The sequence below is a fragment of the Neofelis nebulosa genome, chromosome 8 (genome assembly GCF_028018385.1).
Source record: "Neofelis nebulosa isolate mNeoNeb1 chromosome 8, mNeoNeb1.pri, whole genome shotgun sequence".
Classification (NCBI taxonomy): domain Eukaryota; kingdom Metazoa; phylum Chordata; class Mammalia; order Carnivora; family Felidae; genus Neofelis; species Neofelis nebulosa.
Window position 1 is genome coordinate 38,049,320 of NC_080789.1, and position 18,384 is coordinate 38,067,703.

General features: G+C 37.1%; 1 protein-coding gene across 1 annotated transcript in view; it reads right to left on the reverse strand.

Moving 5' to 3' along the window:
• ACSS3 (acyl-CoA synthetase short chain family member 3) overlaps nucleotides 1-18,384 on the reverse strand; it is a 156,800-nt gene that overhangs the window by 77,954 nt on the left and 60,462 nt on the right. The window contains exons 6-7 of the mRNA XM_058741919.1: nucleotides 10,916-10,996; nucleotides 10,739-10,834 (exon numbers count right to left, since the gene is read on the reverse strand). Coding sequence (XP_058597902.1) covers nucleotides 10,739-10,834; nucleotides 10,916-10,996 — 177 coding nt within the window. The remainder of the gene's footprint in view (nucleotides 1-10,738; nucleotides 10,835-10,915; nucleotides 10,997-18,384) is intronic.

The window sequence follows — 18,384 nt, forward strand, 5'->3', positions numbered from 1 at the left end:
ACCTCCAAAAGCATGGAGGTTAAAGAACACCCCACTAAAGAATGAGTTGGTCAACCAGGCAATTAGAGAAGAAATTAAAAAATATATGGAAACAAATGAAAATTAAAATACAACAAACTAAACGCTTTGGGATGCAGCGAAGGCAGTCCTGAGAGGAAAATACATTGCAATCCAGGCCTATCTCAAGAAACAAGAAAAATCCCAAATACAAAATCTAACAGCACACCTAAAGGAAACAGAAGCAGAACAGCAAAGACAGCCTAAACCCAGCAGAAGAAGAGAAATAATAAAGATCAGAGCAGAAATAAATATAGGATCTAAAAAAACTGTAGAGCAGATCAATGAAACCAAGAGTTGGTTTTTTGAAAAAATAAACAAAATTGATAAACCTCTAGCCAGGCTTCTCAAAAAGAAAAGGGAGATGACCCAAATAGATAAAATCATGAATGAAAATGGAATTATTACAACCAATCCCTCAGAGATACAAGCAATTATCAGGGAATACTATGAAAAATTATATCCCCATAAACTGGACAACCTGGAAGAAATGGACAAATTCCTAAACACCCACACACTTCCAAAACTCAATCAGGAGGAAATAGAAAGCTTGAACAGACCCATAACCAGCAAAGAAGTTGAATCAGTCATCAAAAATCTCCCAATAAATAAGAGTCCAGGACCAGATGGCTTCCCAGGGAACTTCTACCAGATGTTTAAAGCACAGATAATACCTATCCTTCTCAAGCTATTCCAAAAAATGGAAAGAGAAGGAAAACTTCCAGACTCATTCTATGAAGCCAGTATTACTTTGATTCCTAAACCAGACAGAGACCCAGTAAAAAAAGAGAACTATAGGCCAATATCCCTGATGAATATGGATGCAAAAATTCTCAATAAGATACTAGCAAATCGAATTCAACAGCATATAAAAAGAATTATTCACCATGATCAAGTGGGATTCATTTCTGGGATGCAGGGCTGGTTCAACATTCGCAAATCAATCAATGTGATACATCACATTAATAAAAGAAAAGATAAGAACCATATGATCCTGCCAATCGATGCAGAAAAGGCATTTGACAAAATTCAGCAACTTTCTTAATAAAAACCCTCAAGAAAGTCGGGATAGAAGGAACATACTTAAAGATCATAAAAGCCATTTATGAAAAGCCCACAGCTAACATCATCCTCAATGGGGAAAAACTGAGAGCTTTTTCCCTGAGATCAGGAACACGACAGGGATGTCCACTCTCACCGCTGTTGTTTAACATAGTGTTGGAAGTTCTAGCATCAGCAATCAGACAACAAAAGGAAATCAAGGCATCAAAATTGGCAAAGATGAAGTTAAGCTTTCACTTTTTGCAGATGACATGATATTATACATGGAAAATCTGATAGACTCCAACAAAAGTCTGCTAGAAGTGATACATGAATTCAGCAAAGTCACAGGATACAAAATCAATGTACAAAAATCAGTTGCATTCTTATACGCTAATAATGAAGCAACAGAAAGACAAATAAAGAAACTGATCCCATTCACAATTGCACCAAGAAGCATAAAATACCTAGGGATAAATCTAACCAAAGATGTAAAAGATCTGTATGCTGAAAACTATAGAAAGCTTATGAAGGAAATTGAAGAAGATATAAAGAAATGGAAAAACATTCCGTGCTCATGGATTGGAAGAATAAATATTGTCAAAATGTCAATACTACCCAAAGCTATCTACACATTCAATGCAATCCCAATCAAAATTGCACCAGCATTCTTCTCAAAACTAGAACAACCAATCCTAAAATTCATATGGAACCACAAAAGGCCCTGAATAGCCAAAGTAATTTTAAGAAGACCAAAGCAGGAGGCATCACAATCCCAGACTTTAGCCTCTGCTACAAAGCTGTGATCATCAAGACAGCATGGTATTGGCACAAAAACAGACACATAGACCAGTGGAATAGAATAGAAACCCCAGAACTAGACCCGCAAACGTATGGCCAACTCATCTTTGACAAAGCAGGAAAGAACATCCAATGGAAAAAAGACAGTCTCTTTAACAAATGGTGCTGGGAGAACTGGATAGCAACATGCAGAAGAATGAAACTAGACCACTTTATTACACCATTCACAAAAATAAACTCAAAATGGATAAAGGACCTGAATGTGAGACAGGAAACCATCAAAACCCTAGAGGCGAAAGCAGGAAAAGACCTCTCTGACCTCAGCCGTAGCAATTTCTTACTTGACACATCCCCAAAGGCAAGGGAATTAAAAGCAAAAATGAACTACTGGGACCTTATGAAGATAAAAAGCTTCTGCAGAGCAAAGGAAACAACCAACAAAACTAAAAGGCAACCAACGGAATGGGAAAAGATATTTGCAAATGACATATCGGACAAAGGGCGAGTATCCAAAATCTATAAAGAGCTTATCAAACTCCACACCTGAAAAACAAATAACCCAGTGAAGAAATGGGCAGAAAACATGAATAGACACTTCTCTAAAGAAGACATCCAGATGGCCAACAGGCACATGAAAAGATGCTCAACGTCGCTCCTCATCAGAGAAATACAAATCAAAACCACACTCAGATATCACCTCCTGCCAGTCAGAGTGGCCAAAATGAACAAATCTATAGTCTCTATAGATGCTGGAGAGGATGTAGAGAAACGGGAACCTTCTTGCAGCGTTGGTGGGAATGCAAAATGGTGCAGCCACTCTGGAAAACAGTGTGGAGGTTCCTCAAAAAATTAAAAATAGACCGACCCTATAACCCAGCAATAGCACTGCTAGGAATTTACCCAAGGGACACAGGAGTACTGATGCATAGGGGCACTTGTACCCCAATGTTTATAGCAGCACTCTCAACAATAGCCAAATTATGGAAAGAGCCTAAATGTCCATCGACTGATGAATGGATAAAGAAATTGTGGTTTATATACACAATGGAGTACTACGTGGCAATGAGAAAGAATGAAATATGGCCCTTTGTAGCAACGTGGATGGAACTGGAGAGTGTGATGCTAAGAAATAAGCCATACAGAGAAAGACAGACCATACGTTTTCACTCTTATATGGATCCTGAGAAACTTAACAGAAACCCATAGGGGAGGGGAAGGAAAAAAAAAAAAAAAGAGGTTAGAGTGGGAGAGAGAGCCAAAGCATAAGAGACTCAAAAACTGAGAACAAACTGAGGGTTGATGGGGGCTGGGAGGGAGGGGAGGGTGGTTGATGGGTATTGAGGAGGGCACCTTTTGGGATGAGCACTGGGTGGTGTATGGAAACCAATTTGACAATAATTTTCATATATTGGAAAAAAAAGGAAAAACAGAGAGAACTTGGGAAATTATCAAAAACTGTTATTATGGAATGATGGTGACAGATGCCAACGTGAGAACTACAGAGTAACTTCCAACTACTGGGTGCAGGCAAGTCTTCAAAGATGAAGACAGTGTTCTAAATGCAAGGGGATAAGGGAATCAAGGATTTCTGTGGGACTGTTTGTTTGTTTTAACAAAAGAAATAGTAATGTGTTAAAAATTTGGTAATTATCGAGGCGATTGGGTGGCTCAGTCAGTTAAGCGTCTGACTTTCGCTCAGGTAATGATCTCATGGTTCATGAGTTCAAGTCCCATGTCAGGCTCTGTGCTGACAGCTCAGAGCCTGGAGCCTGTTTCGGATTCTGTGTCTCCCTCTCTTTCTCTCTGCCCCTTCCTGGTTCGCACTGTCTCTCTCTCAAAAATAAACAAACATATATTTTTTTTTCATTTGGTTTAATTATCAGGAAGTTAAAGGCAAACCCACAGTTAGAATCTCCAATATGTTTTCACTCTACAGATGCACAGCTATATGTACACTATGGCAGAAAAGAAAATTGTATTTAAATATCCGCTGTGTGTGTTCATGTCGAAACACAGATCATTTCAGGTGGGTGACTCTTAACATATCTAGAAATTAAACTGATGATCCAACTTAGTTATATCCATTTTTAAGTTTTTTCGGCCGATATAATTATAGATGTGTATTAAGTTCCAGAATATAAAAAAGTGATCTTTGCTGAGAAAAAAATTCATTCATTATTTATTCATTAAATATCACGAACCATTTGCATTCAGTAAGAGGTATGTTTTATGAACCATAGATGACTTGGGCACATAATGAACCAGTACTGCAGAACATCAATTTTTATTAACTCAAAATTCATCAATATGGAAACATATTGTCACACTCACCAATTCAATAACTTTGTTATAGCTTTGAAATTCTATAACTCATTTAAAATGAAAATAAAACTTTGAACATACTGAGATGTATATGATTTTATTTCTCTTTAGAAGAGATAATCCTATGAGAAGTACAAGAAGTATTCTATTCACCATAAAAAGAATGTATTTTTAACTTTTTAATGGTATATTTTGGCTTCTTAAATAAAAAATACTAACCAGACAAAAATAAAATAATATTAATTTGGTAATCCACTTAACATTGGGGCACAAATAGGATGATAATTTGGGGGAGGTTAATCAATATTTTTTCACTTGCTGGACTGGTGACAAATCAGAACTCATTTCCAGTTTATTTTAGCTTTGTTTAATTAATGGAGTAAGTGAGTTTTTTCCCTGCATTTTGCACACTTGCATTGTCAGTTAATCCCCTTAGAAATGGTTCATTTACACAACAAATTTTACCTACCACCTGGAAGGCACTGTGTCAGGCATGGGGAGGGTACAGAAATGACAAACATCCCCTGCCCTTAAAGTTTACAGCATCACAGCACTGAATCTACAAGGTCAGAGGTATCTAGATACCATAGAAGCACAAAGAACACCTCAATCAGCCTGAGAAAAGCAAAGGAAATATCAGATAGGAGATGATATTTAACTTGATCTCTTAAGAAAAAGGACCACTCTATTACATGATCAGAACAAGTGGAATTTTACTGTCAGGAACAAGCTAATACTGGCAGTTCTGTTCACGTAAGTGCCTGTAAAACAGGATTATTAAGTGGGAAGCTGAGTCAGAAATAAGATTTAAACATAGCAAAGGGCAGATGACTATCAATCATTTGTATCAGGCAAATAAGCTTGAATTATGTTTTTTAACAGACAGGAGTTCTTTGAAGATTTTTAATTTTTTTTTTTAATTTTTGAATTAAACTTTTTATATGAGCTAACTGTAGATTCACCTGCAAATATGCCATGTACATTTTACTCAGATTTACCCAGTGCTAACAGTTTGCAAAACTGTAGTTTAATATCACAATTAGGATATTGATATAAGTGAGATGTAGAACAGTTCCATCTCCATATGGATTCCTCCTGTTGCCTTTTCATAACCACAAACGTTCATTGCTAGTATACAGAAATACAGTTGATATTTGTGTTTATCTTGTATACTAAGACCTGACTGAATTCACTTATTATGTGTTTTTATATGTTCTATAATTTTCTACATAGATAATCGTGCAGACTCAAATAGAGACAATTGTATTTCTTCCTTTCTGAAATGTTTTTGTTTTTGTTTCCAGAACTATGTTGAAATAGAGGGTGAGAGTGAGCATCCTAGCCTTGGTCTAGACATAGGAGGAGTATTAAATCTTTTACCACTAAGTACTGGCTATTGGCCATTCCTTTTTTTTTTTTTTTTTTATTTATTTATTTATTTATTTATTTATTTATTTATTAATATATGAAATTTACTGTCAAATTGGTTTCCATACAACACCCAGTGCTCATCCCAAAAGGTGCCCTCCTCAATACCCATCTCCCACCCTGCCCTCCCTCCCACCCCCCATCAACCCTCAGTTTGTTCTCAGTTTTTAACAGTCTCTTATGCTTTGGCTCTCTCCCACTCTAACCTCTTTTTTTTTTTTTTCCCTTCCCCTCCCCCATGGGTTTCTGTTACGTTTCTCAGGATCCACATAAGAGTGAAACCATATGGTATCTGTCTTTCTCTGTATGGCTTATTTCACTTAGCATCACACTCTCCAGTTCCATCCACGTTGCTACAAAAGGCCATATTTCATTCTTTCTCATTGCCACGTAGTATTCCATTGTGTATATAAACCACAATTTCTTTATCCATTCATCAGTTGATGGACATTTAGGCTCTTTCCATAATTTGGCGATTGTTGAGAGTGCTGCTATAAACATTGGGGTACAAGTGCCCCTATGCATCAGTACTCCTGTATCCCTTGGATAAATTCCTAGCAGTGCTATTGCTGGGTCATAGGGTAGGTCTATTTTTAATTTTCTGAGGAACCTCCACACTGCTTTCCAGAGCGGCTGCACCAATTTGCATTCCCACCAACAGTGCAAGAGGGTTCCCGTCTCTCCACATCCTCTCCAGCATCTATAGTCTCCTGATTTCTTCATTTTGGCCACTCTGACTGGCGTGAGGTGGTATCTGAGTGTGGTTTTGATTTGTATTTCCCTGATGAGGAGCGACGTTGAACCATTGGCCATTCCTTTGAGGGAGGCCTGTGGTGACAAATTCTTATAAGTTTTTCTTCATCCTGAGAATATCTTTCTTTCTTCTTTATTTCCAAAGTATCTTTTGATGGATATAGGATTCTGGATTGACAATTCCTTACTTTCCAAACTTGAAAAATGTGTCACTTTCCTCTGGCCTCCAAAGAAAAATCCTGTCATTCAAATGGCTTTCCCTCATAGATAAGGTATTCTTTCTTTCCCATTGGTCTCAAGATTACTTTTTGTCTTTAGTGTTCAGAAATTTATGATTTGTGTGTGTGTGTGTGTGTGTGTGTGTGTGTGTATGTGTGTATGTTTCTGTAGACTAATCTAGGGTCTGGAGGTTTACTCTGTTTCTTGAATCTATAGATGTATAGTTTTGGCTAAATTTAAGAAGGTGTGAATTTTCATTATTTTTTCAGCCTGACCCCCTTTCTCCTCTCCTTTCATGACACGAGTATCAAAAAAGCTAGATCTTGTGTCATCATTCCACATGTCCCTGGAGCTCTGCTAATTTTTCTTTCCAGTCTCTTTTCCTTCTCTTGTTTTCATTGGGTAACTTCTACTGTTCCTTCTTCCAGTTTACTGATTCTTCTTCCCCCTCCCTCCATTCTGGCATTGAGCCCATCCACTGAGGTGTTTTGTTTTGTTTTTTTAAATTTATTATTGAGTTACAGTTGACATACAATGTTATATTAGTTTCAGGCATACAACAAAGTGATTTGACAAGTTTATATACATTACATGATCCTCACCATGAGAAGTGTAGTCACCATCTGTCACTGTCACCATACAGCATTATTATAATATTATTGACTGTATTCCTTATGCTGTATTTTTCATCTCTGTGACTTATTTGATAGCTGCAAGATTGTACTTCTTAATCCCTTTCACTTATTTCACCACCACACCCCCTCCCAACACACACACACACAATGAGTTTTTATTTAGGTTATTGTCATTTTCAGTTCTAAGATTTCCATACAGTTGTCCTTTATAACTTTGACACATTTAGTGTGACTTTCTATTTTGCCATTTGTTTCAAGAACGCTCATAATCCCTGTGGAAGTACTTTCATCATGGCTCCTTTAAAACCTTTGTCAGATAATTCTAACATCTCAATTGGTCTCTATAAATTGTTTTTTCTCAAGTAGCTTGAGTGCGTTCTAGTTTCTGGTATGAGGAGTGACTTTTTTTTTCATCAAATCTTAGATATTTTGTGTATTATATTATAAGACTGGCTCATATTTACATCTTCTGTTATAGATGGCTTTACTTTGGTTCCACTCCATTAAGGAATGGAGAGGTAGAGATAAAAATCCAGATTCCTCATTTGGCCTTCACTGATACCCAAGTGGGAGGATGCTTCTCATTGTTCTGGGCGGGTTTTACTTCTAACAGTAGGCTTCCACTGATAACCCCCAGGCTGGGTGAGGTAAGAGTAACTGCTCCCTGATACCACCTTAATGGGAAGAGGGGTACCTCATTACTGACAGGAGGGAGTATAAGTCCAGACTCCTATGGTCTCCACTGTCACTACAAGTTTGAGGGGTCCTCATTACCACCTGGCAGGGATAAAAGTCTTGGCTCCCTAGTTCAAACTTCTCTGATACCCCTGTGGGAAGATGGAGGGTTACACTTCCTCCTTACCTTACACCTTGACAAATATGGAAGACTAAGCTCAGCTTTTGTTGTTGGGGGTGGGGAGAGAGAGCATGAATTTTTCTATGGTGTTTGCCTAGAGGAGAACCATCTAAAAGTTTTACGTTTTACTTAGGCTTTCTTTTTCCTATTCCTTTGGCTTAAGAGATCATGTTTCTTTACATTTTTTTAGGGGTGTGTGTGTGTGTGTGTGTTTTGTTGTTGTTGTAGTTGTTATTGGTGTTTCTGGGTTACCAGCTTTTTCAGCAGTGAATATAGGATATATGAGGGAAAAATAAAACCCAGGGTCTTATCACCATGTTGTTCCTTGGGTCCCAAGGTCCTTAAAAGCAAGTTTCCCTTCTTCTCTCCAGCTTTTAGTCTTGTAATGTTTTCGCTAGACATAATTCTTATGATTTTTAGTCCTATTTAGAGACAGGAATAGAGAAAAGTATGTCATCTTCGTCTTTGCAGAAGTAGAACTTAACCCTTTGAAGGATTCTAAGCAACAAAGTTCTATGTTGGCTTTTGCATTTTAGACAGATAATTACATAAGTAGGGAGAGCTCAGAAACTGGAGTTAGGGGAGAGGTAGACTGAAAGGAACTTTCAAGGCAAGAGCACCCGTTAGAATGCGCTCTAGACTGATTATCTGAGGATAATCTGAAATCTACAACTGCAAAGCATAGGCATGAGTCAAATCAGAAGTCAAACACAGAACACACACCAGTCAACAACGTACATATGCATAGCAGCTGAATATCAGCTTTGAATATACGGCAGGAGGCATGGAAAAGAGGATACTCTTGATAGGTACTAAAATATAAACTCAACAAAATGTAATGACTAATAGGGTGTGATATGTAAGGATAATGAAATTAGAATCACTCCTTGATTCTTAGTTTGGATAACTGAGTAAATGCAGGTCAAATTAACATTGTAGAGTACATGGGAAGAAATGGGTTTTGCAGGGAAGAATGGAAATGGTGAGTTCAGGTTGTCATCTTGAGCATAAGTGTATGGACCATCCAAAGATGGTCTAACAACAAGTTGGTGCTCAGCAGGCAGATCTGATATAGACAGGAGTAGACAGAAGCCTTGGTTTAATTTGTACTACTCAAATCCAACTGCATGGAGATTACAAAACATATATATATGATGAGAAAAGAAGGTTAGGAATAAGACCCTTATAACCTCCAGTGTTTAGGACCAAAGTAAGGGAAACCAAGAGAGGAAAAGGAGGACAAGCTGTCTTGAGAGGTAGGAGGAGAACAAAGGAGTGGAGCTCAATTTAGTTCCATGAGCATTTATTGAGTGTTTAGTGTGTGCTACACACTGTGCTGGGAGACTGGTTTTTGAAGATCTCACACTCTACTGGATATAAACAGACAAAGCAAACCAGTGTGCTCAGCTCAGTGCTCAGTGATAGACATGTGCTCAGGGGGCAATGGAACCATGGAAAGGGCCCTAAACAAAACCAAAGAATATAAGATGGAAACTTTGGAGAGATGATAACGTCTAAGCAGAGTCTTCAAGATTGGAAGGGAAGGAAAGACACAGGAAAAGTCATACCAGGCAAAAGAAACAGCCTGAACAAATAGCAAAAGGGCAGGGAGCTCAAGAGGAGAAATAATTACTTGCAGCAAATAGCATGGTTGATGCACTAAAAGAGTGAAAATTAAATCAGATTGAAGACCTTTTGACTTGGTCACTTAAGAAGTCACTGTTGACCTCTGCTGCAGCAGCTTCTATGAAGTCATGTGGATAAAAATTGGACCACAGTGGGATAAAGAGGAACTAGAAGAATATGAAATTCACACAGTGTGAACTGGGTATTTTTTTTCAAGGAGTTCAGTGGCGAAGAAAATAAAGATGGGATAGCTAGAAGTGGGCAAAGGTCTAAAAAGCTTTGTTTTGTTATCAGAAAGAATTGAAGATATTTACACTTGGTATGAAGGAAACCAGAATTCAGATAAAAGGTTTAAGAATGTAGCTATTACATTCACTCCTTTACACAAAAATATTTATAAAGCATCTACACTGCTCTTGAGTACATCATTCCAGAAAAAAAAAAAAACCCAAGCCCCTTTCATAGTATTAAAATCATGTTTCAAATAAACTCAAGAAGTAATAAAAGGCCAATGGTAAATGCACAAGAATTGTATGTTCTTCAGTTCTAAAGGCAGCTTATATTTCTAAATATAAATACTTACAATGGCACCTTCAACTCTGTTACATGTATGTTACTAACACCATAATTCATAATAGGGATTCAGTGTTGAGGCTTAATTTGTTTACTTCAAAGAGAATCCTTATTTTTAAAAAAAACATTTATTTTATTGCAATGCCTTTGTATAATACTTTCTAGAAATCTGTTAGGGATAGACATCAAGCTGATGAGTATATGTTTTTCATAATATAATTTTTGCTGGTTTTGTTCAGCACAATTTTAACAGCTGGCTATTATTGTCTGTATTCCATTCTCTTTTGATATCCTATTTTTAACTGGAAGAAGATATAAAAAAGTGTCATGCCCCAAATCCAAATTTTTCAGTTCCTACTTACAAACCACTTCTTTAAAACCTTCAGTTAAAAAAATTGTTTAGATGGTATTAATTTCATCTTTTTACCTCATATAAAACTGTTGTGTTCCCATGTAGAAGAGGTCCATAACAGATATAGGAATGTCCAACAACCCAGCCTAAGTCAGAGGCTGCCCACCACACCTAAAAAATAAGAAGGTAATAAAATACATATACGTTCATCAGAGAAATATTCCTGTAACATGAATTTAAAACCATGATTACCTCTCCAGGTTTAAGTCCATATATAGAAGACATTGTCCAGTTTAGCATCACAGCATATCCCCCAGTGGGTCTAACCACACCCTAAAAGAGAGAAAACATGAGGTTAACATCAATAAACAATGTGTTAAAAGATTCTCTGCCTTCACACTATCCATCTCAAAAAGTTCCTGTTTAAAGTCTTTTATATTCCATAAAGTACGTATTTGGTTTTCATCCAACTGTATTTACTTCAATATTTATTTGGTTCCCCCATTAATAATATCCACATCAGTTCACTTGTAGAATCCATTCTCACAGACCATTCGTGACTTTCTAAAGAAAACTTACGACGTCACAGAATTACATGCAATAAAATTTTTTTTCCATTGGTGGCATAAATTAACATTACATTTGCAGGCATATTTCCAGAATGAAAATGGAAATTCTCAAATGGTGTATACAGAAAAATCAAAGGTAGCTGTGCTCTTCAAACAGACTAACATAAGGATGGCTATTCCATTATATGATTGAATATTAATAGGATGCTTAGAAGAAGCAAAGTCATGTTCTAGCTGGAGCCTCGTTACAATGCTACATTAGGGATTGTGCTAGCACAGTATTAGAGCTTAACAATTCTTTAATGATGAATTCTAGAATTCCAACAAATCAGTCCTCACCTCATGAGTTGGATCTAAGGCTCACAGACTTGCCTTATATTACAGTTGGGGCAAAAGTAGGGACTGTTACATCACAGTGCCACAGCTTTCTTGAATCAGTTTCTAGCAGCTACACATGATACTGAACGTATTCAAATTTAATACAAGATTAATATTTGAAAACTGGCACAAGAGTCACCACAAATAAAAACTGATGGTAAATTTAATAATTTTATTTATTGCTTCATTACAAACATTAATCATCATTGGCTTGAAAAGGCTTAACCATGTGAATATTCAGAATGAGCTAGTGAAAAAGTAAAGCTGTATTCCACTCACATGTATTTTGAAACATCCTTTAGTAGAACAATTATTATTACTGTATCCAGAAAATAATTTACCTAATATTTTACCTAAAGGCAAACATGGCCGGAATTAAGAAATGTACTAAGGTTGGGACTTTTTGGCATAACTCTGAAGCTTTAACGTACGTACGTGAATCAGAGAAATGAAAAACAAATCGACTTTCCGTTAGTTACTAAAATTGCTGCTCTCCGCAGGCACCAATAAAACATAGGTATCAAGCTGAGGAACACATTTTATCTACCAGAAAAACACCTGGTCTCTCAGCAAATGTCACATGCAGGCATTTGACAGCTACTTTCTAAGTTGTACAATGTGGTCAGCAAACAGCTGGTTCTCTTGATCACCGTCGTGTATTAGAAACCTTAGCCTCCTGCAAGGGGGTTTCACATGTGCATTTTCCCAGGTAAGCTCTTTTCCCAGTATATTCTGTGCCATCTTCCATGAACTTTGCTTATTGGTTTGTTCCACTGAGATCTTTTCTTATGATTCAATTCCTCGAGTAGTTTGACATGAATCAAGCAAACACTTTTTTTTTTCTGAAAAATTTTATTCATTGTGTAGAGAAGAAAAAGTGAAGCTTCTTTTCATAGATGTTAGCCATATATACTATGGTAGACAGTGAAAATTAATGTCAGTAATGATTTCATTTAAAATGTTTTAGAATTTTCTCTCCATCTACTTGTCCTTGCATTTAGAGCTCGTTGTTATCAGTAATTCTAAATATTATTATAACTGGGTAAATTTATGGTGCAGAGGATAAAATGAATCAATTGGAAGTGAAAAAGGAAGAAAAGGCTAGAAAAAATATAAACAAGTAGTAACTCATTTGTAAAGTGAAAAAGATAATTTAAAGGAACACGTTATCAAATTCCTATTTACCTCACAAATGGACTTACCCTTTACCCTTCTTTAAAGAATATTTACCATTGTAGCTTTGCCCATAAAATAGTGGATATTTAAATCCAATTGATGCCACAAAAGTGAGACTTAAAAATGAGGCCAGGCATTAAAAAACAAAAAACAAAACACACATTTAAAATCATAAAGTATTTACAATTGAATTTTGTATCCTATTAGCAAAATTATTTCCTTAGTTCTAGCAATTACTGCTTTTTATTTTTCCCTGTGCTAATACTGCCCAAAAGGCAGAAATGTCAAAACAATTAAAGGTTGCCATCAAAGATTCTCATTAAAAACAATTTATTTTTTTTTAATTTTTTTTTCAATGTTTTTTATTTATTTTTGGGACAGAGAGACACAGAGCATGAACGGGGGAGGGGCAGAGAGAGAGGGAGACACAGAATTGGAAACAGGCTCCAGGCTCCGAGCTGTCAGCACAGAGCCCGACACGGGGCTCGAACTCACAGACGCGAGATCGTGACCTGGCTGAAGTCGGCCGCTTAACCGACTGCGCCACCCAGGCGCCCCTCATTAAAAACAATTTAAATGCAGCTAATAGAGAGAAAAGCTGTGACGTCTGTTTTTCATTAGTTTTGATCCACTTGTTTTTATTTTTTTAAGAATAAGGATAAAAATTTCTGTCAAGTATCATTTTACCATTCATTAATCTAGATAAAAAATCTGAGATTTGGCCTTGCCTCCAAAGTATTGGGTGATGTTTTCAATTTTCTGAGTATTTGAGATGATGTAGAAAAAAGCAGCATAATTTCATATTCTCCATTAGATCTTTCATAAAAAGTTTGAAAGTAAAAAAAAAAAATTGAAAGATTCAGTTTAAAAAGAGAATGCCTTTATTATAATATTAAATATGTGACTGAAAATAAGGTGCTAAAGCATTTCTTGTTTTGTTTGTACTCACATTTTCCAGGTAATGATTAAAATGCAAAAGAGAAACTCTGTTCAGCCTCTAAAAACACATAAATCATGTTCAAAAATCAAATCATTATATTCTAATATTCAAAATTAATCAGGAACTGAAAACTACTTAAGAATATATTTGAAATCTTGAGTATGAGATTAAAAATTCTTACCCAGTATCAATGCTTACTCCTAAAACACAAGCATGCTGCATTTTACTTTCTTGAGTCTCTGTTACTACTCTTTTTATGTACTTACACTCTATCTACCTGAAAGTAAAACCATTAGATGAATTAATATATTGTCAGAAAATCCCTGGAACCTACCAATATACTGTTCTGGTTTTTGGAGTATTAGCCGTAACACTTAAAGTCTTCTGGAGAGCTTAAAAGACTCCCGGGTGGGAATAGCATCCTGTACCCCAAATAAAGACAAGAAAGTGAATTCTATCTCAAAAACGCTAAAGGAGGGGTGTCTGGATGACTCATTGGTTAAGCATCTGACTGTTGATCTTGTCTCAGGTCATGATCTCACAGTTCGTGAAATTGAGTTCCACATTGGGCTCTGCGCTGACAGCCTGGAGCCTGCTTGGGATTCTCTCTCTCTCTCTCTCTCTCTCTCTCTCTCTCTCTCTCTCTCTCTCACCCTGCCCCACATGCACTCTCTCTCAAAATAAGTAAATAAACTTTTTAAAACATGCAAAAGGGGGGCAATATGAAAGTGCTCTTTAAAACAAACAAAACAACAACAACAATTTTTAAGTGATGGCATTTTAAACTTCAATCCATACACGTAAAATTAAACTCTGGTTATTAAGTCACCCAAGAATAGGACCACAGAGCCATCACAGGTATTCTTTATGATTTCCAGCTTAATGAGCTGCCTATGAAAACAAGGAAAGCCACAAAACGTCATAAATGGGGCCATTAAAGTGAAACGTAAGAAAACAGAAAACATGTCAGTATCAAGTGTGGTATGCAGTGTTCGTTGCCACAACTTAAGAAAAATACAAAACAATATGGGTTTTATCAAAAGGAGAAGACCGAGGAGTGTGGTAAGATTAGGAGCTTGGAATTCTACATCCTATTTTTTTTAATTGATCTATAAAAATCTGAAAAGCAAATCTCAAAAATCAGGTAAGAGAAGTCTGGAGTACTCAATACAACTTCATACTTTCTAAGTTGAGCCCCTCTGTCCTCCTACTGTGTAACAAGGTTTATACAAAAGAGATATGCATATTTACATACATGAGATATGTATTTATTCATACATACATATGTAAACGTGTGTGTGTGTGCATGTGTGTTTCGATTTGGCCTGACAAGTTGAGTAAAAAACAGAACAAGAAGAAAGGATAAATGAGTATTTTACGTAAATAAAAGAAAGCCATCACCAGATGATAGCTGGGGTCAGTTCACTGAGAAATAAGAGGTGTGGTTCTGATTACTTAAAAGAAATCCAATAGACCAACAGTAGTTGTGTTCTTCCAATGGCTTTACAGATGACAGCCCCTCTTTCTAGAATGAACCCCCATCCCCACCTCTTTCCTGAACCTGGTTAGCTCCTACTTCATCACGCAAGTACTTAAAGACATCATGAAAGTGTCACCTCTTCTAGAAGCTGTCCCCAGTTGCCACAGTCTGTGTTAAGTAATGGTCTCTCCTGTCTTGTTCCTTGTCCCCAGAGTCTGCAAACCTCCTCCAGGTGGCAACCTGACACTGTGATGCGTCTCCCCCCAACGATGAGCACTATGAGGAGAACGCTCTTCATCTAGCCCAGTAACTGCCATGGAGTAGGCATGTAATACATTTCTTGACCGATTCAATACATGAACAGTTGAGTGAATAAGCACATGTAAGAAAAATATAACCGTCTTCTTTCTTCAGGAGAAAGCTCTGAAACTTGTAGAACTGAGTGAATCATACTGGTGGGAATGGAACGGCTCCTTTTGGGTTAGTTCATCCAACATGAAATCTGTTGCTACAGGTTTTCGGATGACTCTGAAGCAACCTCTATGGAGAATACTTTAGCAGCAATATAATTTTTTATCGATCTGAACAACTGTGATATAAGGGGCAAAGGTATAGCAAGTTCAGCGTCTTAACTGCAAGAATTGTACCACAGATAAGAAAAAAAAGTTCACTGCTTTTTTATTCGAATTTCTCCTATTTTTTGTTCTAGGGTAAGAAATATGAATGTCACCCAACATGTGGGAATAAAAGTGACATAAATTGTGTAAATGCACATCAGGACAAAAGGCCTTCCACCTTCTTGTCATGTCTTTCTCTTTCTTTCCTGTCCTTCCTTCCTTCTTTCCTGTTTCTTTCTTCCTTCCTTCCTTCCTTCCTCCCTCCCTCCCTCTCTTTTTCTTTCTTTCCTCTTTTCTTGAAGTGTGGTTGACATACAATATTCTATTATTTCAGGTGTACAACATAGTGATTCAACATTTATATCCATTAGGAGTGGTCACCATGATAAATCTAGCTACTTTCTATCACCATACAAAGTTGTTACATATTAACTATATTCCTTATAGTTTGTACATTGTATCTCTGTGTCTTTTTTTTCTTCATTTTTTAGCTGTTAAGATTGCACCTCTTTATCCCCTTCGCCTATTTTGCCCATCTCTCCAGCCCCTCTCCTCTGCCAACTATTAGATTGTCCTCTTTATTCATAGGTCTGTTTCTGGTTTGTTTTGTTTTTTAGATTCCACATAGAAGTGAATTTGTATGGTATTTCTCTCTGTGTGTCTGGATTCTTTCACTTAGCATCATGCCCTCACATGCTTTCCTTTCAATCCTTGGCTTTTTCCCCCCTATTGTCTTGTTCGCCTTTTCTGTTTTGGCACTGGACGTTGTTTTGTGTGTGTGTGTGTGTGTGTGTGTGTGTGTGTGTGTGTGCGTGCGTGTGTGTGTAATTATCACTGTCCCTTCATGATATCAAGCTGGAAGCAGAGAAGTATTATCATCACTAAATCTCCCCTTCCCAAAAGGACGCTCCTGCATCCAGATGCAGAATTCTTCCACTGTGCAGTACTTTGAAGTATCTTGAATACAGTCACCCAGACTAAACAGGACAGAAGCCCACAACATTGCAGAAATGTATGCAAAGTCGCTCAGTTGTGGTTGCTAGAATATTTACAGATTAACCTCTCATAGAGCAACCTGACAAATCCAGGGCTGGCAGATGCAGAGATGCAAATATGTCCTAAATAGATCTTCAACTTCTAACCAAAGAACAGATTGCCTTATGTGTGTCTTATATGTGCTCATGAAAAGTATTTTTAAGCAGAATATTTTTACGGGCCCAGAATATTATTTTTCCTCATGAAGACCAAAGATTGAGAGAACAAATTGTATGATGACATTAAAATTATTTAAATGCTTCATGAATGTATGTGTGCTCATCTTTCCTGTACTTCTATTCTGGAAATACAAATATTAAAATTTCAGATCCCATTAAGCCTGATTATACCTACCAAAAGTGAAATGAGAATCTTCTGAATAAAGAGGAGTCTGGGAACTAACTTAAGAAGGCAAAGATCATTTAACAAATTTTCTGAGAATTTACCATGGCCCAGTTTTTAGGTTAGTGACATAGTGGATTCAAAGATACATGAAATATATTCTGACTTCTGAGAATATGCAACATTATGAAGATAAGTAAATAAAAACTGGTATCCATAAGGTAGAATAAAATAAGTGACATAAAGGTTTGTTGACAATGTATAATTTCAATGCAACTGGAATTCTAAAATGCACTAGAGGAATGAAGGAAGTATTTCTGAGGGACCTTGAGAGATGACTACTTTTCTTGCCATTCTGCATGTCCCACTTTGCAAAACCTACTCACCACCATGCTTTAAACACCAGACCTGATGAACCACAAAGGTCTATCTCCCAACCCAGATGCACTTCTCGGACCCAGACCTCCATCTCCAACCTCTGGCTAGGCATCTCCATGTTGCATCATACTCAGTATGCATCTGAGGATGCATCATACTCAGTCCAAGATGCATTATACTCAGTATGTTCAAAAACTCTCAGCTTCCCCCAGCCCCAAACCACATCCTGTGTTTCTATTTGGCAAATACTCAAAACCATCTGCCTGCGTTCTCAGTTTTGAGTCTTGGACCTGTCCTCTGCCTCACGCCTGTCTTTGAACCAGATCTGATTTCTCTTTATTAAATGTGCTATCTTAAGTAAAGTCCTAAATTAAAACAGTCTGGAAACGAATCTCCTTGCCTCCATTGTGTGTACTTGCTTATTTTCCCAACAGAATGTTGCAAGGATTTACCTTCCTTCATATTTTTCTCTCCTGCCTAAAAAGCATTAGTGCCCTCTGCCCCTTCCATACAGAATATAGCCTAAACTTCTTGGCTAAATGTTAAGAGTCTGGCCCTTGCCTATGTATCTAATCATTTGTCCTCCTCATTAGTACCACATGCAATAGCCATCCTGGAAACTTTCTTGCACACTCCTGCCTTTGCTTATGCTTACCCTCTCTGCCTACAGTGCCCTCCTCTCTAGGATGCCACTCTATGAAGACGTTTTATTTATCCTTCAAACACCACCTTATAAGAGCTTTCTTTGACCACTGTTTAATAGAACAGCTCTCCCACTTTTCCCACCACTCGGTCCGATTACCCTG